Raw genomic sequence first — 27,989 nt, 5'->3', positions numbered from 1 at the left:
ATTTGTGGAAACACTGTATTGAATGGTGACAGTTTTTTTTATAATTATGCCATGTCAAACATCCATGCAAAGACTTTCTTCTCTCTCTCTCTCTCTCTCTCTCTCTCTCTCTCTCTCTGTTCTTCTCTCCCCTTCTCCCCACACCCCTTTCCCTATTCAGTCAATGGAGTGGTGTGTGCCACAGTCTGTGTTTCCATCAGCAGAGGGACAGGTCAGCTCACAGCCTCCAGTCTGCAGTGTCTTTCCTGGTGGCTGTCACTGTACAAACCCTCTTCCTGTTAAGCAGCATAATTTTCAGTTGCAGTATCACAGAGGCACTGTTTTTCTTCCTATAATAGATGTCTATAAGTTGTGTACTTAGGTGTAGATGATGGAAGCAGAATCATAGGTGTGATAATACATGTATATTAGTTGTGTAATTAGGTAGGTGTAGATGATGGAAACAGAATCCGATGTGTGATAATACATGTATATAAGTTGTGTAATTAGGTAGGTGTAGATGATGGAAGCAGAATCCAAGGTGTGATAATACATGTATATAAGTTGTGTAATTAGGTAGGTGTAGATGATGGAAGCAGAATCCAAGGTGTGATAATATATGTATATAAGTTGTGTAATTAGGTAGGTGTAGATGATGGAAGCAGAATCCTAGGTGTGATAAAACATGTATATAAGTTGTGTAATTAGGTAGGTGTAGATGATGGTAGCAGAATCCGATGTGTGATAATACATGTATATAAGTTGTGTAATTAGGTAGGTGTAGATGTTGGAAGCAGAATCCAAGGTGTGGTAACACATGTATATAAGTTGTGTAATTAGGTAGATGTAGATGATGGTAGCAGAATCCGATGTGTGATAATACATGTATATAAGTTGTGTAATTAGGTAGGTGTAGATGATGGTAGCAGAATCCACGATGTGTGTGTGTTGTGTGTGGCCTGTGGCATGGAGCGACACCTGGTGGCTGTGAACTGCATGTCTGACTGTCGTCCATCCTGTCTCCATGACAGTACACCACTGAGTGTTCAAACCGTCCATCAAGTGTTGTGTCAGTGTGATGTTGCATGCATTTGTGGCTTGGTGATTTTCACAGTATGTGTAATTAGAACATTTGATTTTTGTGTTTGTTGAGATGGAATAAGATTAAACTGGGATCAAGTTATGAAACTGAGGTTTGCAACAAATTGACTTTTGGATCTCAACCTTTTTCTTTTTTTCTTTTTCTTCTTTTTGTATTGCCTGGCTTGCTGACAGCAATAATATCACTATGATGCTCGTCTAGTTTGGATTGAAAACTCTCCACACATGCTTCTGCTGTCTTTAAGGCTTTGGTTTGCTGATTGTGTTCATTTGGTTTTATGTCCGAGTCATATGATTGTGTTCATTTGGTCTTGGTTTTATGTCCGAGTCATATGATTGTGTTCATTTGGTTTTATGTCTGAGTCATATGTTTGTGTTCATTTGGTTTTATGTCTGAGTCATATGTTTGTGTACAGAGTAACAGAAACAACTGCATGAGCTGTTTTTTGTGTTCTGTTTGGGGATGGTTCTTTTTTCTTCCATAATTTAACCTAGAAAGGAAATAGGAACAGGAAAATGGGTCATGTGTCTGTGTTTGTACTTGGACAGATTTTAAATGTAAAAATATTGAGAGTGGCTTGGACAAGCTTACTGCATATTTCTGAAAATATAAGTGTGGTCTATTAATTTGTCGGCTTTTCCTTTGAGTTTTGTCTGATATTGATTAGCTAATATATTTGTGTTCATTCACTAAATGTTTTCTCACATATGATATGATGTGAATGCATGAATACACAGGCAAGCATGCATATACACACCCATGCACATACTAAGCTTCAGTCTTCTATCACATAGTCTCAGAGCTTCAGTCTTCCATCAGCTGTCTCTCACACCGTCTCTAAGCTTCAGTCTTCCATCAGCTCTCTCTCACACAGTCTCTAAGCTTCAGTCTTCCATCAGCTCTCTATGTCTCTCTCACACAGTCTCTAAGTATCAGTCTTCCATCAGCTCTCTCACAGTCTCTGAGCATCAATCTTCCATCAGCTCTCTCTCTCACACATACAATCTCTAAGCTTCAGTCTTCCATCAGCCCTCTCTCACAGTCTCTGAGCATGTCTTCCATCAGCTCTCTCTCTCTCTCTCAGTCTCTAAGCTTCAGTCGTCTATCAGCTTTCTCACAGTCTGTCTGTCTCTGCCCCTCATTCCCCTCATCCATCCTTCCTCCTCCGCCTGGTTGTATTTCTCTGACACTACACTGCCTTTATGGTTGTAGGAAATGTGTGTGTTTGTGTGCAAATGCACACATGGGGGATTCTGTCCTCCCTCTCCCTCACCAGACCTCCCCACTTCCGCCTTCCCTTCCCCCCTCCACCTTCGCTACCCCTCTGGTCCTTCCCCCTTCTTTCCTCTGGTCCTCCCCCCCCCACCCCCTTCTCTCACTCCCCTCTCTTTAGTCCTTCCCACTCCCACCCCCCTCTTTCACTCCCCTCTCTTCAGTCCTTCCCACTCCCACCCCCCTCTTTCACTCCCCTCTCTTCAGTCCTTCCCACCCCCACCCCCCTCTTTCACTCCCCTCTCTTCAGTCCTTCCCACCCCCACCCCCCTCTTTCACTCCCCTCTCTTCTTTCACTCCCCTCTCTTCAGTCCTTCCCACCCCCACCCCCCTCTTTCACTCCCCTCTCTTCAGTCCTTCCCACCCCCACCCCCCTCTTTCACTCCCCTCTCTTCAGTCCTTCCCACCCCCACCCCCCTCTTTCACTCCCCTCTCTTTAGTCCTTCCCCCCTTCTCTGTCAGTGTTAAGTTATGAACATTGTTAAGTTGTGAAAAGAACAGAAATGAAGAAGAAGAGTTCTATGTGTCCAGTCTGCTTCTTTGTAGTTTTCTTGCTTTTGATTGATGAGTTGCAGTAGTCTGCAGGATGGATCTGTCTTTTTGATATTGAATTCCCTCTCTTTTGTATCAAGCGAACATCTGTTGTGTGTAATTCTCTCTCTGGGTGGTACTGCCTGTAAATTATGTGTGCAAGTTCTGATATGTGCAACATATGAAAGAGAAATGCATGTTTGTACCTTCACACATATGCATCCATTTGCATGGTGTGCATGAAAAAAGACACACGCACACACAAACACATGCAGTGACACACGATCCCTCCTGTGTGTTTTAGTTCTCTGACTGTTTTGCTGTGTTCAGTCTGTGTGAACATCCTGCGTCCATGCAGATCCTGTTACTCCATGACCCAGCCAACAGCAAAGGGCCCAGTCAAGGCTGCAAAAAAGTCCTGAAACAAAAACAGCATACTGTAGATGGCTTTAATTTGTATTGTTTTTTAAGATTTAAAAAAAAAAAGGTTGAAGTTGCATCCTATTTGTTTTCATGATGATGAAAACAGTGTTGTCCGTACATATTTGATACATAAGATTATTGTATGAGGGTGTTTAGTTAAAGGGGAGAGTGAGTGTGCGTGTTTAGTGTATGTTGTCTGACATGTGTATTGTTACATTATTGTGGAAAAAGACAGGGTTATGTACAGGATTGTGTGTGTTGATAACATGGACATGGAGTATGTGTTCCAGCCCTTCCCTTGAATGGCCGAAATTAGCCACTATGGATTGCATTGTGTAGTGTGTGTGTGCTGTGTGTTGTGTTGCTTCCAGGCCGTTCTGCCTCCCTCTGTCTTCTGTTGGGGTTTGGGGTTCCAACTTGCTCTTTAAACACCCAGACTCTGTGGGTCTTTTTTTCTTTCTTTCTTTCTGTTTTGAAGAATTACTGTTGTATTACTGATATATTTCATTTGATGGTCTGAACATTTTGCATAGGGATTGGGGTGGATGTAGCAGGAAATGTTGTGTGTATTGTTTCTTTTCACCCCCCTCCCTTTTGGTATTGATAAATCAGCAGGTACCTGTCAAGCATGCTCTGACACTTCCTTGAAACTGAAACTGAAAACAGCAAGAAAAGTACATTCAAGCCATGGATGTTGCATTTTGTTGTCTGAATCGTTGAAAATCATTGGGGGCCAGCTGCTATCAGCATGCAGATTAACCAAAAAAACATATACGGAGCACAAGTTTGATTTAGCACCTTGACTGTTTGAGCTACAGGCGTTTTCATTGGAGTCGAAGCCTTATTTTCATTATGACTTTTGGCTTTCTTGTTAGACTGGTCGGCATTGATAGCAATGGGGCATTTTCTTTGCAGTGTATTGTTATGTTTTGAACCCCCTCTCTCTCCCTTCATTCTTACTCTTGTCCTGTTAACTACTGATATCTATATCTTACTGTGTTGACATCTCCTTGCTGTCATGGCAGGTTAAACAACTGATATCTGTCTTATTGTGTTGACATCTAACTCTCATCATATATTAAACCACTGATATCTGTCTTGTTGTGTTGACATCTAACTCTCATCATATATTAAACCACTGATATCTGTCTTATTGTGTTGTCATCTTACTGTCATCATATATTAAACTACTGATACCTCATTATCTGTCTTATTCAGGTTATTGTGTTGACATCTTACTCTCATCATGTTAAACTAACGATATCTGTCCTATTGTGTTGACATCTTACTCTCATTTTTAATTTAAACTACTGATATCTGTCCTGTTGTGTTGACATCTCCTTACTACCTTCTTGTTTTAACTACTGATATCTTATTTATATTGTTGACATCTCCTTCATGTTTTAACTACTGATATATTATTTATAGTGTTGACATCTTCATATATTAACTACTGATATTTATAGCGTTGACATCTCCTTCTTGTTTTAACTACTGATATCATACTTACGTTGATATCTCTGTTTCCCTGGTTGTACTTGTCCCCCCACTCTGTCAGTTCTAACACTGTTTTGTTTCATCTGGAATGAAGAAGGTGATAAAGGGGGTTTGAACTGTGTGCTTTATGACTGGAAATACACCTGTCTTGAGAAGACATTATTTAAAGATAACAACTTTAGAACAAATATGCATGGGGGAATAAACTACTTTTAGAGTCTGCCCTTGAATGATTTAGAACCATAATTCACTGCCATTGTGGTATCTATAAAATAAATGTGCATGTTGTCTGCCATTGGTGTTCAGCCTATACTCTTGATATACTGCATGGATGACAAGGCCTTGACTTTAGTGCCTACTGTTGCCTGTCTGACCCTCTTCCCCCCTTCCTGTCCATTGTAACTGGTGGCAGTGTGGGTGACGGTGTGGGAGTAGTGTTGGGAGGGGGGGGGCCCTGTGTGGGAGGTGGACTGACCAGCTGTCTTCCTGTCCACAGGTATGTGAGAGAAGGGCAAGAGAAACGTCCGCCAAGGGAAGAAGTTTTCCGACATGACAGCCGCTTCCAGAAGAAAAATGATGTGGGTATATTTCCAGGATTGTGTGCATGTTTTCAAAGTGTGCTCTTCATGTGTTTGTGTGGTTGAGGGAGAGGAATGTGAAATGTATGCTGTTGTTTTTGTTGGAAGGTGGCCGAGTGGTAAAGACGTTTAGCTGCCAGAACAATGTCAATGAGGGTCTGGGTTGATTCCTGCTCTTGCTTTTTCTCCTAAGTTTGACTTGAAAATCAAACTGAGCGTCTATTCAAAGTGTCATGTGCAGCATACACTTGGTGCACTGAAAAAAACCCACAGCAACAGAAGGGTTGTCTGGCAAATTATGTTGATGAAATCACTCGGATAGGTTATGAAATATATATATGCATGCACTCAAGGCCACACCAAGTGCATTGGGTTATGCTGCTGGTCAGGCATATTTTGAATTTTGTTTGAACACAGTGATGCTGCTGGAAGAAAAAACATGTTTTGAAAGCAGTTGGGCTTGCTTTTGTGCATGTGTGTAACCTGCACACCAAACCTCTTACAGTCAGTTAAGTACTTGATATTGATGTCATTGCTTCCTTATGTAGTCAGTGAAGTAGTTGATACTGATGTCTTGATTACCCTGTGGTGTTACAGTCAGTGAAGCAGTGATGTGTTGTGATGTATGTGCGTTACAGACCCCAGGCTATGGGCAGCAGGGCCCACGACCAGGCCAGCCCCAGAGTGTCTATGGTCAGCGCCCCATGCTGGGTGGGCCGGGCCCCAAGCAGCAGCCCCCAATGAAGGACTCAGCATGGCTGGGTCAGGGGGACGGCCTGCTGGGCAGAGCCCCCAACCAGCTGGATGAATCGGCCTCCAAACGACTGAAGCTGGACAGGGGGGGGAACCAGGGGGGAGCACTGGACCTGCTGAAGCAGCAGTACGACGAGGACCCACAGGACAGCTCCCAGTGGGGTGCCGGGGGTGTGACGCAGGCCGCAGAGCTGATGGGGGGCATGAAGGAGGAGCCGCACTGGGCCCCGCAGGACACGCCCCCTGCCATGGCTGTGGGAGGGGGGGCCATGGGGGTGCACCACGCACCCTCTCCCCTTCCCCCTCACCTGGCCCAGCAGGGAGGGGCCCTGGTGGTGTCCCCCCACCACCCCTCAGGCACCTTTCCCCTCACCACCCAGCCCCCACCTCCCCCTCCCCCCATGCACCTGGCACACACTGCTGCTGGTCCCGCCTTCGTGGCCCTCACCCCCCTCCCTCCTCCCCCCGGGCCCCCTCCTCCCGGGGCGGCCATCGTGGCTGTGGGCGGGGCAGGGGGAGTGTTGGGGGCGGCCCCCCCAGGGGGGTTCCACGCTCAGCTGCAGGCGATAGAGGGTGGGGGTCAGTGGCACCAGGGGGCCATGGTCCCCCATAGCTGGCAGCAGTCTGACTCCCACACCCCCACCACCAACACACCCACCCAGTCAGCTGCTGATAGCTCGGCCTCACGCAGACAGTGGGGGCAGCAGGTGGGGGGTGAGGGGCTGCAGGGGGTGTGGCAACAACAACAACAACAACAACAGCAACAACAGGCGTGGCCGGACCGGGCAGCAGATGGCCTGCAGAAAGGCCAGGCGGCGTGGCAGCGAGGGTCGGGCTCCCAGGGCTGGCAGAGCCAGGACACAGCCCCCGAGTCCAGCGACACCAAGGGGGGGCAACAACCCGCTTGGCAGGCAGGGGCAGGCAACCAGCAGCAGCCTTGGCAAAGTCAGGACAGGTCGGACAGAGGTCAGAAAGGTTGGCCGGCTTCGCACAGCAGCTCGGAGGAGCGTGGAAACAGCTGGCATCAGGGTCAGGGGTCAGGAGTTGGGGGCAGGTCATACGAGGAGAGCCGGGACAGGTACGGAGGGGGAGGGAACCAGAGAGACATGTCCAGGCATGGCAGCTATGACTCCAAGAACCAGGGCTACGGGGAGTCCTCTGGACGGCGCTTTGATGATTTCAGTCGTCCCCCTCCTGACGCCAGAGGAGGTGGTGGTGGTGGTGGCAGGTTGGACGACTTCCACGGGGGAGACAGTCGGGGCGGGAGGTTTGGAGGTGGTGGTGGTAGTGGTCAGTTTGGAGAGAGCGGTGGAAACGATCGATGGAGTTCTGGGCAGCGAGGGAACGAGCGTTGGAGTTCAGGCCCCTCTTCACACCAGGACCGACACGGGCCCCCTGACTCCGGGGACAACAGTCGCTGGTCAGGTGGAGGGGGACGGGACCAGGGGGAGCGATGGGGGTCCCGCGGCCAAGACCGCTTCTCTGGTGGACGGGATCATGACCGTGGGGGTCGAGACCTGGACAGAGGTCGTGACCGGGACCGAGGTGACCGGGACCGTGAGAGGGATAGGGACAGGGGAGGCGACCGTGACAGAGACCGGGGCAGTGACAGAGACAGGTCAGGACGTGACCACAGAGACCGGGATCAGGACCGAGACAGCTACCGGGACAGCTACCGCGATCGGGAAAGGGACCGTGGCAGTCGCGACAGAGACCACGACAGTGGGGAGCCACGCCAGCGCAGGAGGTGCGTGTGTGTATTTGTGTGTTTGTGCACGCATAGGAGTGTTTGTGCACTTTTATGTCAGTGCATGTGAAAGTGTGTGCCTAATAGGCTGTAATTTGTTAGTTTCTAAAATAATCTATTTAGCTTAAAATACATGACAGTGTGTATTACGAATGTCATAATAATAATAATGATAATGGTATTTATATAGTGCTGAATCTTGTGCAGAGACAAATCAATGTGCTTTCGCACCAGTCATTCACACGCATGCATAACTTTAAAACTGGAGAAACTGAAGACAAAGAAGAGGCAGGGATGGGAGGCTATTTTGGGAAGAGGTGGGTTTTAAGGCCAGACTTGAAAGACCTGAGTGTGGAGACTTCACGAAGCAAAAGAGGAAGTTCATTCCAATTGCAAGGTCCAGAGACAGAGAAAGAACAGTGGCCAACAGTCGAGTGTTTGAATCTGGGTATGTGTAAACAGAGTGGATCTGAAGCCGATCGTACAGAGCGAGACGGAGTGCAGAGGTGAAGGCAGCCACAGAGATAGGGAGGGGCAGATTTGTGAATACATCTATGACATAGAGTGCTGATCTTGTACTTTATTCTGTGTGAGACAGGGAGCCAGTGGAGATGTTGCAAAAGAGGAGTGATGTGTTCAGATCTTTTCTTTCTGAGGATGAGTCGGGCAGCAGAGTTTTGTATGTGCTGAAGGGACTGAATGGATGAAGCAGGCAAACCAGACAATAGAGAGTTACTGTGGTCAAGGCGAGAGAGAATGAGAGAAACAAGTCTAGATGTTGCGTCGGTGGACAGATATTTCCGAATGGAACTGATGCGCCGCAATTGACAGTAGTGTCTGACTGATAAATTTTTGCGTGGATAGTGTGTTGTCAAGGACAACGCCGAGGTTCCTGACTGAACTGGAAAGAGGGATGGATGTACTGCAAAGTTTGATTGTGTCAATTGTGATGGAAGACAGTGTTTGTTTAGTTCCTATGATCATTGCTTCAGTTTTGTCCGCGTTCAATTGTAACTTATTTAGAGTCATCCAGTTTTGAATGTCCAGGAAGCAGTTGGATGTTTCTTGCAAGAACAAAGACAATTTTTCAGGGCTATCACTCTTCTGGAGTTGAGTGTCATCAGCTCAAGAATGATGACTGAAATTATGGCGGTTGATAATTCCAGCGAGAGGAGCAGTGTACAGTGTGAAGAGCACCGGTCCTAAAACAGATCCCTGTGGGACTCCATGTTCGATTTTAACGGGTTCAGATTGGAAATGATCAACAATGACAGACTGGAATCGATCAGTGAGATAAGATTTTAACCAGTTTAGAACAGTGCCGTTGATACCAAATGTAAAATAAAGATGGGAAAGGAGGACTGAATGGTCTATCGTGTCAAAGGTGGCTGACAAGTCAAGAAGAGTGAGAAGTTGGACGCTAGCAGTAGATTATTCAGAATGTGGAGGAGAGTGGTTTTGGTGCTGTGGTCAGCTCGATAGGCAGACTGAAATGGGTGGTTGAGATTGTAGAAACAAAGGTGGGTTGTTGAGCTGCTTCAGGACCGCTTTTTCAAGGAAGAGGCCGGATGATTGCAGTTTTGAAAGTGGATGGAAAAGTTCCAGTGAGAAGGGATGAGTTGACAATATTGGTGATTGTGGGGAGAAGCTGTTAGACACACTGGGAAAAGACGGAGGCTGGTATAGGATCAAACTCACAGGATTTTATTGTCATTTCATTGAGGAATGTGCAGTATACTGGATGAATGTGCAGTATACAGAATGAATGTATACTGGATGAATGTTCAGTATGCAGGATGAATGTGAATAGGATAGGCACAATGTTAACGTTCATTATTAATTAGAATGCTTTTAAAAGCAAATATGTGAAATGGTTTTATTTGGAAAACATGTTTATTGCTCCTGTTTAATCAAGTAATGTTTAATTTTGTTGTGTGTGTGCATGTGTTTTGTGTTGGCTGATTGTCTAGTTCAGTAGTTGTGTTTTGCTGCACCTGTTGCAATTTCTCTTTTTGAGATAATAAAGTTTCATCTTACCTCATGTTAGGAAGTCCAAGTGGGACAACCCTGACGATGAGGGGGGCAGCAAGGCAGACCCTGGCTTTCCCCAGTCTGCAGTGAAGGAGGAGCCGGTGATGCCTGGGTATGGTGATCATGGCCCTCCTGGCTTTGGTGCGGGCCAGCAGCCCTACAGCCAGTTCCCCCCACAGCAGGGGGAGGGGGCTGACAGCCATGCTGCCTTTCCTCCCAGAGGCATCAACTTCAACAAGCCGCCCCCTGCCTCCTCAGCTGGGGGGCCCTCCCCAGCCAACTTCTCCCCCAAGGACCGGCCCTCAGACCTGCCGTCCCTCTTGGATGTCCAGTTTGGGAACCGACCCCCCCCACCCCCAGCAGCAACAACCACGACAGCAGGAGGGAGCAGGGAGCGACCCGCTGACACCCCCAAGTCGTCTTCCGGGGAAACCTCCCTCTTGGGCCCTGTGCCCTCCGCCCCCCCTGCCCGTTTCCAGGGCAGCACAGGGGGTGGCAGTGGTGGCCCCAGCACGGCCAGTCAGAGCGGCCCCATGCCCAACACCTCTGTCCCTCCCCCCCGCGGGGGCCCCCCACCCCCTCCCTTTGGGGACAGCGGACCTGGCCCAGGTGGGAATCGACCTCCCTTCCAGCCAGGGGCCGGACCTCGCTTCACCGGCCCCAACGCCCCGGAGACTGGGGGTGGGGGTCAGCGACCAGGATTCCGCATGGACGGCCCCCCCAGACCCATGCGTCCCAGAAACCCTCAGAACTTCAGTGGCCCTCCCGGCAACATGGGCCAGATGGGCGGACCCCCCCCTAATGCTCCCTGGAACCAGAACCGCTTTGGAGGAGGCAGAGGAATGCCGCCCAGACCCCGGTTTGATGGACCTGGGGGACCTGGGGGTCGCTTCCCTGGAGGGCCGGGGCCCATGAGGTGGCCAAGGGGGCCGCGCTGAGGATGGTGGAACCAGGCTGCACTGGTCCTCTGCCCTCCATGCCTGCTTCACCTGACTTGAGACACTTCGCCAGCTAGGTTTCACGTTTAACTGGTTACCTTCTTTCTGTTTTTTAATATCTCACTTTTTTTCTTCCAGCCCTGCCCCTCCCCAGGTCTTTTGTGGTCACTTGCAGGTGTAAATTGTGTTTGATGTCAATAGTGTGTCAAGAGGAAACAGGTGTTAATTGTGTTTGATGTCAGTAGTTTGTCAAGAGGTGTTAATTGTGTTTGATGTCAATAGTGTGTCAAGAGGTGTTAATTGTGTTTGATTTCAGTAGTGTTTCAAAAGTTGTTAATTGTGTTTGATGTCAGTAGTGTGTCAAGAGCAAATAGAAGACAAACAGTAGACAGTTGATAGTGGGATAACAGTAAACAACATTGGGTACATGAAGGAAAGAGAAAGACAAGAAAAAAACCCAACAACATTGAATAAATGAAGGAAAGAGAGAAACAGAAAACAAACAGCAGTAAAGAGAAGGAAAGAGAAAACAAAATGCAGTAACATCCTGCCTTGTCTGTCGCTGTCAGTTCTCTTTCTGCGTCATTCACCATGATTTACAGTTCTGATAAATGGCTCAGAACTGGAAGGCTGGGGGGAGTTTTGTGTATGTGTGTGTGTGGGTTGTTGTTTGTTGTTTTTTTTTTTTTGGGGGGGGGGGGGTCTGGCTGGGGGGTGTTTTTAATCTTCATGATTCTAAACCTGATCTTTGTTAAACTTATTTCTTTAGAATCAACTGAATTAATTGTAAGTTGGGTTTTGATTTGAAATGTATTCTATCAGATTTGATGACTTTCTATGATTTATTTTTACAGACATGTTGCCAGTAACTTTGTTACTGTTTGCTGTGTGGTTTGTCACTCTCCTGATGATAGGTCACCAGCATGTGAAATCATGTCACATCAGTTTGCTTGATTGTACAGGCGGTTACTTCTCTTGTTTTTGGAAAATGTATGGGCAGTGGTGGGATCGAGCTGTGTGGAAATACAAGTGCTGTGTCTTCAACATTTACTGTCCAGAGGGTGACAGATGAAAACAGCATCACATTGGAATGTCATTTGAAAGAAAACGTAAAGATTGCCCACAAACCTTTTCTTCTATTTTCCATTGTGGTATCAGCAATAGAATTTATATTGTTGTCCATAATAGGAGAAAGAAGATTGTTTGGCAGTGCTTTTTCTAAGATGACGTAACCATTCAAGGTATGTGGAGTACTGTGTTGGGAAACTAGGTAGCATATACTGTGTAAATGTCTGTGTATATGTCTGTTTTGTGTTAGGTTTTGGAGTGTGTGTTGGGTTGCCAACATTTTGGCAACATGTTTCTGTGTTGGACATGAATGGAGAAGGGTTGTTCTGGAATGGGGAACAGGCTGTGGAGAGATGGATGATGTTTTGGACAGAGAGATGTTTTATGTTCTACCACCTATGATGTGTTGGACACAAGTCTGCAGGAAACTGTGGAACAGTGTATCCGTTCTTATTCAACATTTCATTCAACTTGGATTGGGTTAACTTGTGGTTAACTTCAGTGGGTTTACTTGTGGTTAACCTCAAATTATCTAAATGCTTTGGGTTAACTTGTGCTTAACTTCATGTTCTCTGAATGGTTTGAGTTAACTTATAATGAACTTCAAATTATCTGAGTAATTTGGGTTAACTTGTGATTAACTACAAATTATCTCTGTAGTTTGGGTTAACTTTTGACTAACTTCAAATTATGTGAGAGGTTTGGGTTAACTTAGTGTTAACTTCAAATCATCTGAATGGTTTTGGTTAACTTGAAGTTATCTGAAGTTAACATCAGCCATACCTTTTTGACTTTAATTAACAGAAGTTGACCTCAGCTATACCTTTTTGGTTTTGGTTAACTTGAAGTTATCTGATCTTAACCTCAGCAATATCTTTTTGGTTTTGGTTAACTTGAAGTTATCTAAAGTTAACCTCAGCTATACCTTTTGGTTTTGGTTAACTTGTGGTTAACTTGAAGTTATCTGAAGTTAACCTCAGCTATGCCGTTTTGTTAACTTGTGGTTAACTTGAAGTTATCTGAAGCTAATTTCAGATGTACCTTTTTGGTTTTGGTTAACTTGAAGCTAACTGAAGTTGACCTCAGCTGTACTGTTTTGGTTTTGGTTAACTTGTGGTTAACTTGAAGTTATCTTAAGTTAACCTCAGCTATACCTTTTTGGTTTTGGTTAACGTGTGGTTAACTTGAAGTTATCTGAGGTTAACCTCAGCTATACTATTTTGATTTTAACTACAAATTAACTCTGTAGTTTGGGTTAACTTTTGACTAACTTCAAATTATGTGAGAGGTTTGGGTTAACTTAGTGTTAACTTCAAATCATCTGAATGGTTTTGGTTAACTTGAAGTTATCTGAAGTTAACATCAGCCATACCTTTTTGACTTTAATTAACTGAAGTTGACCTCAGCTATACCTTTTTGGTTTTGGTTAACTTGAAGTTATCTGATCTTAACCTCAGCAATATCTTTTTGGTTTTGGTTAACTTGAAGTTATCTAAAGTTAACCTCAGCTATACCTTTTGGTTTTGGTTAACTTGTGGTTAACTTGAAGTTATCTGAAGTTAACCTCAGCTATGCTGTTTTGGTTAACTTGTGGTTAACTTGAAGTTATCTGAAGTTAATTTCAGATGTACCTTTTTGGTTTTGGTTAACTTGAAGCTAACTGAAGTTGACCTCAGCTGTACTGTTTTGGTTTTGGTTAACTTGTGGCTAACTTGAAGTTATCTTAAGTTAACCTCAGCTATACCTTTTTGGTTTTGGTTAACGTGTGGTTAACTTGAAGTTATCTGAGGTTAACCTCAGCTATACTATTTTGGTTTTGGTTAACTTGAAGGTAACCTGAGCTATATCGTTTTGGTTAATTTGAAGTTATCTCAAGTTGACCTCAGCTATACCATTTTGGTTTTGGTTAACTTGAAGTTAACCTCAGCTGTACCTTTTTGGTTTTGGTTAACTTGTGGTTAACTTGAAGTTCTCTGATCTCAGCTATTCCTTTTTGGTTTTGGTTAACTTGAAGTTAACTGAAGTTGACCTCAGCTATACCTTTTTGGTTTTGGTTAACTTGTGGTTAACTTGAAGTTATCTGAAGTTAACGTCAGCTATACCATTTTGGTTTTGGTTAACTTGAAGTTATCTGAAGTTAACCTCAGCTATACCTTTTTGGTTTTGGTTAAATTGTAGTTAACTTGAAGTTATGTTAACCTGAACCATACATTTTTGATTAACGTGTGGTTAACTTGAAGTTATCTGATGTTAACATCAGCTATACCTTTTTGGTTTTGGTTAACTTGAAGTTATCTGATGTTAACCTCAGCTATACATTTTTGATTTTGGTTAACTTGAAGTTATCTGAAGTTGACCCCAGCCCATGTGTGGCCCTGTGTGTTTTGCTGGAGTGGGTTTGAGCAACAGTGGTGAATAGATGGATGGATGTAAACCTGGATGACTGCAGGGCCAATGTTTTGTTCCTGAAAACAGAGGGATTGTGTGAGTGTGTATATGTATGTTTGTCAACTTTGTGTGTTGTTACTGTGTGAGTGTGTGTATATGTTTGTGTGCTGTTACATTGTAGGAGTGGGTGTAGGAAATGTTCCATTGCCCCTACTCCCTGTCACCACTTCCATGTGTGTATGGTGGTGGCTGTTATCTTTTGACATTGTATCCTTTCTTTCTTTGATTTGTGTGCTAACTATAACTGGTATGTCTGTAAAAGACCCAGTCAGCTGAAGTGATGTTGCATGATTGTGGTTGCAGTTAGTCACAGTAAGAAGAGTGTAAATTGTGGCTGCAATTAGTCACATTAAGTAGAGTGTAAACTGTGGCTGCAGTTAGTTGCATTAAGCAGAGTGTCTGAAACCTGTGACTTTGTGTCAGTCATACATAATTAATGGTCTTTGACTTTAAGTTGGCAGTGTCTGTCTTGACTAGTGGAATCTCATGGCTTCATACACAGTGTCGCTGTCAGTAAAAGTTTAGACAGTGTGAGGGAGAGATTAAACAATAAATGTATCCTAATTCATACGCCTGTCATGCGTGGACATCAGTATCACAGTCCATAGTGATGTCTGATTTAGATATGTACATGAGATATGTACATGAGATCATGAGGCATTTAGTGGGTTAGTTCAGTGTTACTGGTACTGCTGTACACTGTTTGTTCTTCTGTTGATTCACAGGTTTTGCTGTATACACTCATATTCAGTTTGTTGTTCAATTAGAAACTGTAACACATTATGTATTTTAGAGTTCAATACCACTGTTGAATAATGAAAAATATATTATGTGTATATATTTATATATTATCAGAGTGGAAGAGCAAGAATACATTTTGATATTGGCAGATGTCCCTTGTTTGTCATTATTGATTCAGCTTTTTTTTTGTTTGTTTGTGTTTTTTCCATTCAGAATCCAGACTTCATATTTATTCATTTTCTGTATACTAGTTGCTCACAGTTTGGAAGTGTTGGTTGATGAGGAAACAGTTGAAGACTATTTTATCATGAGTAGTTGATGTTCCTGTGTTCATGGTTTGAGTACATCCACAAGGTCAAGGTCCAGGGTGGATGATCCACAAGGTCAAGGCCGAATGATCAGCCTGTTGAGGTGCCCGGCATAGTACATGATCATAACATCTTCCTAGACCTTCCTTACATCATTGCTGCTTATTTTACTTCTGTTAATTCTGTTAGCATTTTGTCTTAATGGTTATTTTATGAAAGTGCTGTGTGATGGAGCGCTGGGATTAAAGGCTGTGGTTGAGCATTTCATTGTAGCTGTACATGACTATCTGAAATAAAGACCAGCTGTGGTAGATGTGGCGATTCACAGTGGTTTGGAAACAAGCTGTGGCTGGGCTGTGTGTTGTCCAACTGTGTGCTTACAGGTTTTAACTCCCCACAGTAATAGTAACTGTGGACATGTGAATCCCCATGGAGCTTGGATTTCCAGGTTTTAACTCTCCACATGACTGTGACTGTGAGATCTGTCATTGACTGTTGCTGTCACTCACAGCTGGCTATGTTGATCTCTGCCATCTGATCCCTCATCACTGTTGTCTGTGGAACTTTGGGATCAGGCACATGCACCTGACCACTATCAAAGACTGTACACTGCCCTGCACCTGACCACTATCAAAGACTGTACATTGCCCTGCACCTGACCACTATCAAAGACTACATTATCCTGCACCTGACCACTATCAAAGACTACATTATCCTGCACCTGAACACTGTCAAAGACTACATTACCCTGCACCTGACCACTATCAAAGACTACATTATCCTGCACCTGACCACTATCAAAGACTACATTACCCTGCACCTGACCACTATCAAAGACTACATTACCCTGCACCTGACCACAATCAAAGACTACATTACCCTGCACCTGACCACTATCAAAGACTGTAAATTACCCTGCACCTGAACACTATCAAAGACTACATTACCCTGCACCTGAACACTATCAAAGACTACATTACCCTGCACCTGACCACTATCAAAGACTACATTACCCTGCACCTGACCACTATCAAAGACTACATTACCCTGCACCTGACCACTATCAAAGACTGTAATTACCCTGCACCTGACCACTATCAAAGACTGTAAATTACCCTGCACCTGAACACTATCAAAGACTACATTACCCTGCACCTGAACACTATCAAAGACTACATTACCCTGCACCTGACCACTATCAAAGACTACATTACCCTGCACCTGAACACTATCAAAGACTACATTACCCTGCACCTGACCACTATCAGAGACTGCTGATTGCCCTCCACACACTTCTGTGTGAAGGATGTTGAGAAGTTTAATGATAAGAATAACTTTATTATCTCTAACTGGAGAAATTTGGTCAGGTGCATTATCACAACATAGACAAGTAAACAACGTGGGGACCATAACTGTAAAAGTCAACAACAGCTTTTACGAATATTACGAAGACACAAATGTAAAAAAATATCACATACACCGTTTCATACATACATCCACACAATGCAGGTAATAACTAGTATTCTTAATGTAAAAACAGAAAGAATTAAGAAACATTATTTTGAATATAATTATAAGCATAGCCTACTGTATTGCACATTGATTATAATGGACAGATAAGATAGGAATAAAGATAAATTGCGGATGATCAAATAGATAGCTACATAGCGCCTGTCCTCTGAACAGCACATGGAGAGAACACCACCTATTAATCAGTACTGAAAAGGGTAGAATTTGGAAAACTGAGTGGATCTGGTACAGAAAGAGATTTCTGGTAAAATCTTTCATTTTGTTCAGATTTTAATAACAATTTCATCACATGAGATATAAAACTAAGCCCATGGGCGAATTATACATGTTTATATCATGCACATTTCATGATTCAGTTTATACTCATAGCACATACTTATGTGTGCACATACACACACACATATTGCCCGAATGCATACACATGCACACTGATATGTTCACACTATCCTAACACAGTGGTTTGAAAACATCTGGAACATCATAGTTCACAACAGATATTTGAATGAAGTATGAAACACAACAGACCTTTTCACACATAAAGATGATAAAAGCTGTGAAAACAGTTTGCCATTTGAATGTATGATATTTCAGACGACATGAAATGTGATTCCTAAGGAAAGCAAATTTGACATAATAGGTACCTCCAGGTCATGACACAATCAAAATATTATATTTTACATCAAAGTTTTTAAAACTGAATTGTATGAAGAACATCTGCAGCATGCTGTTGTGTGACCTTGCTTCTGCTTTGGTCTTTTTGCCATGGAACTCATTGTCCAAATAGGAGTAAAACAAGTGGGGCTGTAGTATTTGTGGTGAAAGGCTTGCAACAAGCAGTGAACCTGTGGATATTCCCATTTACCAAACAGTCACACCATTTAGAAATGGTGAAAGGTTTGCAGCAAGCAGTGAGCCTGTGGATATTCGCATTAACCAAACAAGAAACTGTCACACCATTTAGAAATGGTGAAAGGTCCCAAAGTCTGTTACAGCCTTCAGGTCACTGACTTCACACCCATTGTGTCTAAGGATCGGCACAGAAAGGCGGGGCCCAGTCCTCTCCTGCCATTTTAAGCTTCCTCAACCAAGTCAGGCACCCATTCACACCTGGGTGGAGTGAGAAAAATCAGAGTAATGTGCCTTCCCAGAGTACACAACAGCAGACTGAGATGGATTGAACCCTGACCACTGGGTCACATGTCCAATGCCTTGCCAGTTCTGTCATGCCGCATCCTCAACCCCATTTACTAAACAAGAAAATGTCAACCCCACTAACCAAACAAGAGAGGCAAGGCCTTCAAGACTCACTTGTGATACACTTAAAAACAAAAAAATCCAAGCTTTTTATGTATTGAGTATAATTTCAAAATGTAATGTTTAAGATGAGAAAGATCAGTTTAAAGCAAATTAAGTCCCCTAGCATTAATTACAGAGTAATTTCCCTTTTTTGCTATCTGCACTAAAACGTTTGCAAAATAAATAAAACTTCTATGCTTAGCAAAAGAAGTTTCTGTTTGAACAAAAAATGACAATAATGACTGCTCTTGTTGTTGGGTCAGAATATCAGATCAAAGTGCCAAGTTTAGAGAATACAAAAAATATAAATATAACAGTAAATGCAGTTTGCATATAATTAGGCTTCATTTTTAAAAAAATTTTTTTTGTGTGCCCATCCCAGAGGTGTAATATTGTTTTAAACAAGATGACTGGAAAGAACTGAATTTTTCCTGTTTTTATGCCTAATTTGGTGTCAACTGACAAAGTATTTGCAGAGAAAACGTCAATGTTAAAGTTTACCACGGACACACAGACACAGACAACCGAACACCAGGTTAAAACATAGACTCGCTTTGTTTACACAAGTGAGTCAACAAGAAAATGTCATGGTTTGTGTCATACATGGGTCAGTTGTTTGTCTTCTTTGTTTTTCTCTAAAATATCCACCAGATCTTCTGTGGTGGTCAGGATGCTAGTCTTTCAAAGGCCCCTGTGCACTTTACTCTTTCTCTAACTCATGACCATGAAACATCTGACCCCACCCCTCCCTACCCCATCCATATGGGGATTTGCATGAATGTGTTGTGTTTGCATTTCCCTGTACTCTGAAAAACCATCTGCTGATATGCAGAGGCTTTTGACACACAACTGACAGTCCTGGAGGAATCAGGTGAACAGTTCTGTTGTCTTCACAGACAGTTCTGTTGTCTTCACAGAGTTAAGGCAGAAGAAGAAATAGGCCTGGGTGACCTGACCAAAACTCTACGGTTAAAGGGGACACGAAGTGGAATAGCATCATGCTCTGAAAATCTGGCAAATGGGTAAATGACTATGGAACAATTCATTAAACTGAACATAACTGCATTCAGACAATTGATTCCAACTATCAGCCTGAAGTTATAATATTGATTTCAACTGTCTGCCTGACACGCAAGTCAGAAAGCCACCTTATTGGGCCCCACTTTCTGGAAAGGAAACAAAGAGATCAGTTGTGACATCACATCAACTGTACACAGAGCCAAATTCCAGGATTGCTTGAAACGACAGGTATTCAATGACGCAAAATGTAGTCCCATCACATTCATTGTTTTCAAAAGCTGTGACAGTCAAATGATAGTCTCTGCAACATGTGCTTTCTTTGGGCATGACGGATTGGAAAAACATGCAGTTTTTCCATATCGGCACTCGCAACTTTGTGTTGTTAATGTTTCTGCAGCATGTTTCAACTCTTCTTCCATAAACTCGTGTTCAAAAATTGTATGGAACCTACCAAAATCCACTCCAACACAGTCCTGGCAGCATTTATATTTTCATTTCTTTTGCAAAGTCCTTGCACAGTATTTTTCAATGATTTCGTTTTGATGCATTTCACAAGTCGGCCAAAAGCGAAAGCAAGTCTGTGACGTCACAACTTATACAAAATGGTGGCTACCATGACTACTTAATGATCACATCTAAATAAACTTATTTCCCACGATACACAATTATTTGTTTTTTGAAAATTATTGGACGAACCAGTATTACCTAAAATCTCTCTATATAAGCCATAGATCGATTGAGTCAACCCAATAGATCGATTGAGTCAACCCAGTCCGTGCCCCATTAGTGGTGAGGAGAGAGAAGCAGAAAGCAATGGTTTATGGAAAAACACATGGTGAGGAACCAGCATGGAGATGTCACAGCTCTGACTTTGGCGTGGAGGAGGAGGGGGAATCTGGCTGGGTCTGCGAGGGGCCCGGGGAGGCAGTCTGCGTGGCGCCTGACGCTGGGCTGCTGCTGGTGGCGTCACCTGCTGGGGACATGGTGGAGCTGGGCACACCGTCATCACCTTTTGTCGTGGAGTCCGTGCCTATGGAAAGGACAAAAATCAGTACAGTGACCTTGAGGTGCTGGAGAAAGGACAAAGGTCAGTACAGTGACCTTGAGGTGCTGGAGAAAGGAAAAAGGTCAGTACAGTTACCACTAGGTGCTAGAGAAAGGATAAAGGTCAGTACAGTGACCCTGAGGTGCTGGAGAAAGGATAAAGGTCAGTACAGTTACCACTAGGTGCTAGAGAAAGGATAAAGGTCAGTACAGTGACCCTGAGGTGCTGGAGAAAGGATAAAGGTCAGTACAGTTACCATGAGGTGCTGGGGAAAGGATCAAGGACAGTACAGTGACCTTGAGGTGCTGATGATGGGGTCTCCCGTCGGACCGACGGATGAGTAGGCAGGCAGGCTTATCTGCTGGTGTGCTCATATGGGAGAAGAGGCCGATTCTGGATGCACAGCACGTCCCACAGGTTACCACTCTTTACTATTTGTTAATCATTTCATCTCCTGGCCTCATTATTTGTTAACTTCCCATAGGTGTTGCAAGGGAAAACGTCTCCAGAAGTTGAGCACTGCTTCCTTCACTCATGCTTCTCCTTAATCGCCAGCGTTCTCTTTGTTTTCAAAAGTCTTTATACCACTAGAGCACAGTGTCCTCCAGCGAGAGCGGTCAAGGGCATCAAATTCCCAGGAAGCGATGTCTGTGTCATAGGCTTTGAGGTTTGTCTTCAAGGTGTTCTTGAAGCGCTTGCAGGGTCTTCCAAATTCGCGGTGGCCTTCCTTCAGCTGGCCATACAGTAGCATCTTCGGGAACCTGGTGTCTGTCATGCAGACAACGTGTCCTGTCCAGCGTAGCTGGCACTGGATCAGCAGGCTTTCGATGCTGGGCAGGCCACTCCTCTCTAGGACCTGGAGGTTGGAGACCCTGTCTTGCCACTTTATGCCGAGTATCTTTCGTAGGCATCTCTGGTGAAACTGCTCAAGTTGTTAAATGTGACGGCGATACGTCGTCCATGTTTCACAGCAGTACAACAAGGTGGTCAGCACAACAGCTTTTTAGGCTTTGATTTTGGTGCTGAGCCTGATGCCTTTGTTGTTCCACAGCCTGTTGTTGAGTCTGCCAAAAGCGGAGCTGGCCTTGGCGATGTGCAGCGTCATTTCTGCATCAAGGGCTCTGTTGCTGCATAGGGTGCTGCCCAGGTAGCAAAACTTGTCGACTGAGTTGATCTCTGTGTCACCGATCTTGATTGCAGGTGGGGAGGGGGGGGGGGAGGCACTGTCATTCTGTGAGCTAGCTGGTTGGTACATGGAATCAGTCTTGCTGAGGCTGGTGGTGAGTCCTATGCGCCTGCAGGAGGTTGAGAACCTGTCCATAATGAGCTGCATGTCCTCATGGATGTGTGCAGCAAGCACACAGTCATCAGCGAAGAGGAACTCTCTCAACATTGCCTCAAACACCCTGGACTTGGCGTGGAGTCGCCGCAAGTTGAAAAGTTTGCCATCTGTGCGAAACTGAATATAGATGTCCCGGCCACTGTCTTGGAAAGCGTCAATCAGCATGGCAGAGAAGAGAATGGAGAACAGTGTGGGTGCCAGGACGCAGCCCTGCTTCACTCCATTTACCACAGGGAACAGATCCGACATTTCAGTATTTTCCTGTACTCTTGCCTGCATGCCATCGTGGAATGACGCAATCAGCTGGATTAGGCTCTCTAGGCAGCCAAACTTTAGGAGGATCTTCCACAGACCACGGCAGTTCACCGTGTCGAAGGCCTTAGTCAGGTCTACAAAGACCATGTGGAGCTCCTTGTTCTGCTCACGGCACTTCTCTTGCATCTGGCGTACGGCAAACACCATGTCACATGTTCCCCTGCCTGAGCGAAGCCGCACTGTGCTTCAGGGATGACTGTGTTGGAGACATGGTCAACCAGTTTGTTCAGTATGATGCGGGTGAAGATCTTGCCGGCGATGCAGAGGAGAGAGATTCCACGGTGGTTATCGCAGGATGTTTTGTCTCCCTTCCGTTTGTAAATGTGGACAATTGAAGCATCCTTGAAATCCTGGGGGACCTCCCCTCTCTCCCAGGTAGACTGGAACAGGGCGGTCAGCTTGTCTGTCAGTTCCTCGCCTCCATACTCTTAGATGTCAGCCTGGATTCCATCCGCTCCTGGCTCTTTTCCTGACGTTGTCAGCTTCAGGGCCATCCGGGTCTCGGCCTTGGTGGGAGGGGCAGCTAACGAGTCACTGACTGGTAGCTGTGGGAGGGCTGCGATTACCTCGTCAGATACGGACGAGTCCCTGTTGAGGAGGGTGCTGAAGTGCTCTGCCCAGTGGGCAATGATGTCTTTCTTGTCTGTCAGGAGGGTGATCTGGTCCAAGGCTCGGGCAGGGGTTGATCATGTGATGGACTGAAGCTCTTCGGACTTTCTCTCCCACCAGGTGTTCATTATCTCACGCAGCCTCTCCTGTACGAGTTGCTTGGTTTGCAACCTCTTGCAGTCTTTATCGGAAATGTGATCCTGATGCCGTATATGCAATGTGTTCAGGAGCTTGGAGATTCCAGAGTCGTTCTCGTCAAACCAGTCTTTGTGGCTCCTCTGTACAAAGTCGAGTGAGTCAGCTGCTGCTGTGTACACAGCATCTCTAAAGGTGCTCCATACCTCTTCTACATCAGTCGATACAGGAATTTCTTGGAGAGCTGCTTGGATTTGCTGCTGCAGCACGTCCTTGGTGATAGGGAGGCGATGGATGTTCAGCTTCCCAGGGGGATTCTGCCTGGTTGGTTGGAGCTTGCGTGCAAGTCTGATGTTCATCTTGCTGCGTACCAGGCAATGGTCCGACCAACAGACTGCTCCTCTCATGCAGCGTGTAATGGAAACATCACCTCTGTCCCTCTGCCGGACAATCACATAGTCCAGCATGTGCCATTGCTTGGAGCACGGGTTGCATCCATGTGTTCTTGTATTTGTCTGCTTGTTGGAAGAGGATATTGGTGATGGTCAGTCCATGCTGCGCACAGAGCGAGAGCAAAAGCAGTCTGTTGGAGTTGCACTTGCCAGTGCCGTGCTGTCCTAGGACTTTTGGCCACGAGGAGAAGTCCACGCCGACGCAGGCATTGAAATCCCCAAGGATGATCAGCCTGTCCTTTCTGTCTACCACTGAAATGGTGCAGCTGAGCTCCTCGTAGAAAGTTTCTTTGATGTCATAAGGGTTGGTCATCGTCGGGGCATAGCAGCTGATGACTGTGGAAAAGCGATTCTTGGACAGCTTCAGACACAGGGTCACCAGCCTCTCGTTATCCCATGTGGAAGGCTGTCAAGCTGTCGTGCAAGTTTGGTTCATATGGCAAAGCCCACGCCTGAGGTTCTTGGTGTGCCATCTGGCTTCCCAATGCAGTAGAAGGTGTAGCCCCATCCAACTTCTTCCAGCTGGGTTCCATCAGCAAACCTGGTTTCGCTCAGGGCTGCTATGTCCACCTGGTAGCGATCAAGTATTCTTGCAATGAGCGCTGTGCGTCTTTCTGGTCTGTCGTCTCTGTCGAGTAGGGTGCGAGCATTCCAGTCACCCAGAGTCAGGGCATGACTCCTGGTTCTTTTCTTCTGTTGTTTTCGACTGCTAGTGTTGTATAGGTGCGGTTTCCAACTAGGTACTAGGCGAGGCAGGCTTTGTTTAGGGATCCTTCTATCTCCCCTTCCCCGTGTGGGGAGAGCAGTGCTGTCCCTAAAAAGGGCTGCTCTGACACTGTGGGAGGATACGGGCGCCGTATCTGCCCCAGTCTACGCCTGCGTGCAGAGTCGTGACTAGGAACTGCCGGCAGCATCCTCTGCCTGTCCCCGTTACCACTTCTCCATCGCCGCAGGGCTTGGGAAAGCTGGGTGTTGAAGGGCTAGCTCGTCGTTCCGACATTAGCCTGGTTGCCTGACCAGCACAGGTGACCTTTTTTTTTAGTGAGGAGGAGTTGTGCAGTCCCTTCCCCACTCTCTCGCCTAACGACGCTCACAGTCCCACAGGTGCAGATACTGCCACGTGTAGGACGGCCTCGGCAGGTGCAGGTTTTTTCTTCAGAGCTCCGTCTCCTAGGAGGGCTTCCAGCCAAGGATAAGAGCTCCCCCTGCCCTTTGGTAATCCTCTTCCGCCTTCACAGCCGTTAGGAAAGGTTTCCTCCTTCGCAAAGTCCGTCGTTGGGAGTCTGCACATGCGGCAGGTAGTACTGGGTTACATGGTACCAGTGGCAAGGGCTATGCCCCTGACCTGACATACTGACCTGACATGAGGTGCTAGAGAAAGGATAAAGGACAGTTCAGTGACCTTGAGGTGCTGGGGAAAGGATAAAGGACAGTACAGTGACCTTGAGGTGCAGGGGAAAGGATAAAGGACAGTACAGTCACTTGAGGTGAGAGAATTCGTGGAGTCCACACTGACTGCCCGCTTCGGAACAACGACCCCTGCTAGACTCAACACCAAGGACTGAAGACAGCAACATCAACGAACTCCTTCCCTCCCCCCACTTACCAATTCCCACCCTACCTATATCTCTCTCCTTTGTCAGTCCATCTTAACACCACCGCCACCACCACCTTTTTTCTTTCTTTTTTCCCCGCTGGGTGAGACCCGTTCACCCCTTCAACTGCACCCACTTCCTTTGCTGCCACTGTCAGCTGACTAAGGCGTTGTGACCCGATTCATTGGAAAACATATTAGAGAACAGTACCTGTGCCTCTCTTTCTCGTTTGAGTTGAAGTACTTGATCCGCCATTCGGTTATTTTATATATTCAACGACAGAGCGTCGGTAAACGGTTTTTTGTTTGCTGTTGTTCTAAGACGAGCGTGCGTTTTCTTGTCCCCAGTGACTTCAATCAGTGAGTTTTTATCAGTTCTTATGTGGTGCATAAGTGCATGCAATTAATTGTGTGTCTGTGCTTTAGTGAGTTTTTTTGTTGTTGTTGTTGGTGTTTTTTTGTTTGTTTGTTTGTTTTTTAAACAAGATATGTTTCTGTATGTTTTGTAAATCTGTACATGTCTGTATGCACCTTTGTATGTCGATGCCTACAATGATACATGTATAAAGGAGCGCATTAATTTTTTTGTGTGTGAGAAAAGTCGAGGGATATACTGGAATGACATGTATGTTCAAATGTGTGTTCGTTGACTTATGTGCTGAAGACAAACTGTGGGAAGAGGGGGGCGGAAAGACCAGTTTCACAGGACATACCTTCTGACTGTGAATCTTCGTTCTCCTCTTTCTCCTCGTCTTTTTTCTCTGCTGGGGCGCCTACCTCTTCCAGCAGACATTCTGCAACACACCAAGGTCATCAATATTACACCTGTCAGATTCAACATCATCTGTCAGATTCAACATCATCTGTCAGATTCAACATCTTCAGTGTTACATCTGTCAGATTCAATATCATCGGTGTTACACCTGTCAGATTCAACATTGTCAGTGTTACACCTTTAAAATTCAACATCATTAGTGTTACACCTGCCAGATTCAACATCATACATTCCTCCACACACACCGTACCTTGGTCCTCGTTCCTCAGGGCCCGGTCCCTGCACAGGTAGTCATACAGGTGTTGTTCCTGGTGGCCCCAGTACCAGTCCTCGATGGCTTCCTCGTACATCTCCACCATGTCAATGCACTGAAAGCACACACCTGTGTCACCTTGCGGCCACCTGAAAGATGGAACCCGCCACCAAAGAGCGGGGTCAACTCTTTGTTCCCCCAGGTCCTTGGAACACTGACCACTAACAACTGCTGACTACTGATCACTGCTGACCGCTGACTACTGCTGACCACTGCTGACCAGCACCCAAGAATATATTATGCATGATTAAACATACATAGGTTTAGGGGATCATAGACCTGAGGGAACAGAGGCCTGGGGGAAGATATACTTTGGGGAACATCGACCTGGGGGAACATAGACATGCTCCCCCAAGAACCACCCTTCCAAAGGTACAAAGACATCCTGAACACCAACCTGAGGAGCTGTGCCACTGATCCCTCAATACAAAGACATCCTGAACACCAACCTGAGGAGCTGTGCCACTGACCCCTCAATACAAAGACATGCTGAACACCAACCTGAGGAGCTGTGCCACTGACCCCTCAATACAAAGACATCCTGAACACCGACCTGAGGAGCTGTGCCACTGATCCCTCAATACAAAGACATCCTGAACACCGACCTGAGGAGCTGTGCCACTGACCCCTCAATACAAAGACATCCTGAACACCGACCTGAGGAGCTGTGCCACTGGTCCCTCAATACAAAGACATCCTGAACACCGACCTGAGGAACTGTGCCACTGATCCCTCAACCTGGGAATTAAGTGACAACTAAACACCCCAACCAATGGAGACTGGTCTGTGCAAACGGCTGAACATTGCTTTGACAAACAGCCAACAGCTCTTCAGAACAGGAACTGAGGAGGCAGAAATTGTTAACCCTTTCACCTCCAAGCTCGCATTATGCACAGGCGTGGTAGAGGACCCATGTCACTGAAAGGTCACCATTCATTGGTCTGTTATCCATGAACCTACAGTTCTTAATGTTCGGTTGTAGGATAGGCCATGTTTTCTATGCATCGCAAGGGGAATTCCCAGCTGTTCTTAGCCACTGTCTTTTCTGTGTTTATACCACAAGGGAATTTTGTTTTCTAAACTGACTGGCGGTGAAAGGGTTAAAACGCTTGTCTGCCAATGCAGAGTCTATGAGGGTCTGGGTTACCGCCCTTTCTCCTATGTTTGACCGGAAAATCACACTGAGCGTTTAGTCACGCGGATGAGACAACATGTGGAGTGATGGCCTAGAGGTAACGCGTCCGCCTTGGAAGCGAGAGAATGTGAGCGCGCTGGTTCGAATCACGGCTCAGCCGCCGATATTTTCTCCCCCTCCACTAGACCTTGAGTGGTGGTCTGGATGCTAGTCATTCGGATGAGACGATAAACCGAGGTCCCGAGTGCAGCATGCACTTAGCTCACGTAAAAAAACCCCAGGGCAACAAAAGGGTTGTTCCTGGCAAACTTTTGTGGAAAAATCCATTTCGGAAGGAAAAACAAATAAAACTGCACGCACGAGTAGCACACTGTAGTGTAGCGACGCGCTCTCCCTTGGGAGAGCAGCCCGAATTTCACACAGAGAAAAAAATATGTTGTGATAAAAAAGAGAAATACAAATACAAATAAACTGATGTCCTGTGTGCAGCACGAACTTGGCGCACTGAAAAAGGAGCCATGGCAACAAAAGTGTCGTCTGGCAAAATTCTGTAAACGAAATCCACTCTGACAGGTGCACAAAATATAAATACGTGTACACTCAAGGCCTGACTAGTGCGTTGGGTTATGCTGCCGTCAGATATGGTGCAACGTATATGGATTGGTCCGAACGCAGTGACACCATCCTGAAGCAAGTGAAACTGGATGTTGAAACACACGTGAGAGACGTGACAAGGCACGTGTCCCTGCAGTGTGGACAGTGGTGTTCGTCCAGGGCACATCTTCATCACAGCTCCACTGACTGCTTCGCCTGATCATTTACCGTGACCACAACAGATTCCGCACAGATCATGTAAGGAAAAGGGCCCTGTGACATCATCATCATCATCATCATCTGAGGAGAACGGCCCTGTGACGTCATCATCATTATTATCATTATCTTATAATGAGAACGGCCCTATGACATCATCATCATATGAAGGGAAGGACCCTGTGACATCATCATCATCATC

General features: G+C 45.5%; 2 protein-coding genes across 2 annotated transcripts in view; one reads left to right on the top strand and one right to left on the bottom strand.

Moving 5' to 3' along the window:
• Positions 1–15,758, top strand: part of LOC143289849 (uncharacterized) — a 54,488-nt gene extending 38,730 nt beyond the window's left edge. The window contains exons 12-14 of the mRNA XM_076599042.1: positions 5,301–5,382; positions 6,021–7,882; positions 9,930–15,758. Of these exons, the coding sequence (XP_076455157.1) occupies positions 5,301–5,382; positions 6,021–7,882; positions 9,930–10,851 (2,866 nt within the window). The 3' untranslated portion in view covers positions 10,852–15,758. The remainder of the gene's footprint in view (positions 1–5,300; positions 5,383–6,020; positions 7,883–9,929) is intronic.
• Positions 15,759–19,023: 3,265 nt separating this feature from the next.
• Positions 19,024–27,989, bottom strand: part of LOC143294347 (uncharacterized) — a 19,426-nt gene continuing 10,460 nt past the window's right edge. The window contains exons 5-7 of the mRNA XM_076605806.1: positions 25,780–25,897; positions 25,468–25,548; positions 19,024–20,292 (exon numbers count right to left, since the gene is read on the bottom strand). Coding sequence (XP_076461921.1) covers positions 20,120–20,292; positions 25,468–25,548; positions 25,780–25,897 — 372 coding nt within the window. The 3' untranslated portion in view covers positions 19,024–20,119. The remainder of the gene's footprint in view (positions 20,293–25,467; positions 25,549–25,779; positions 25,898–27,989) is intronic.

Source organism: Babylonia areolata, chromosome 1 (genome assembly GCF_041734735.1).
Source record: "Babylonia areolata isolate BAREFJ2019XMU chromosome 1, ASM4173473v1, whole genome shotgun sequence".
NCBI classification, from domain to species: Eukaryota; Metazoa; Mollusca; class Gastropoda; order Neogastropoda; family Buccinidae; genus Babylonia; species Babylonia areolata.
The sequence above is the reverse complement of the archived record's forward strand: the minus strand, read 5'-3'. Positions and strand labels throughout refer to the sequence as shown.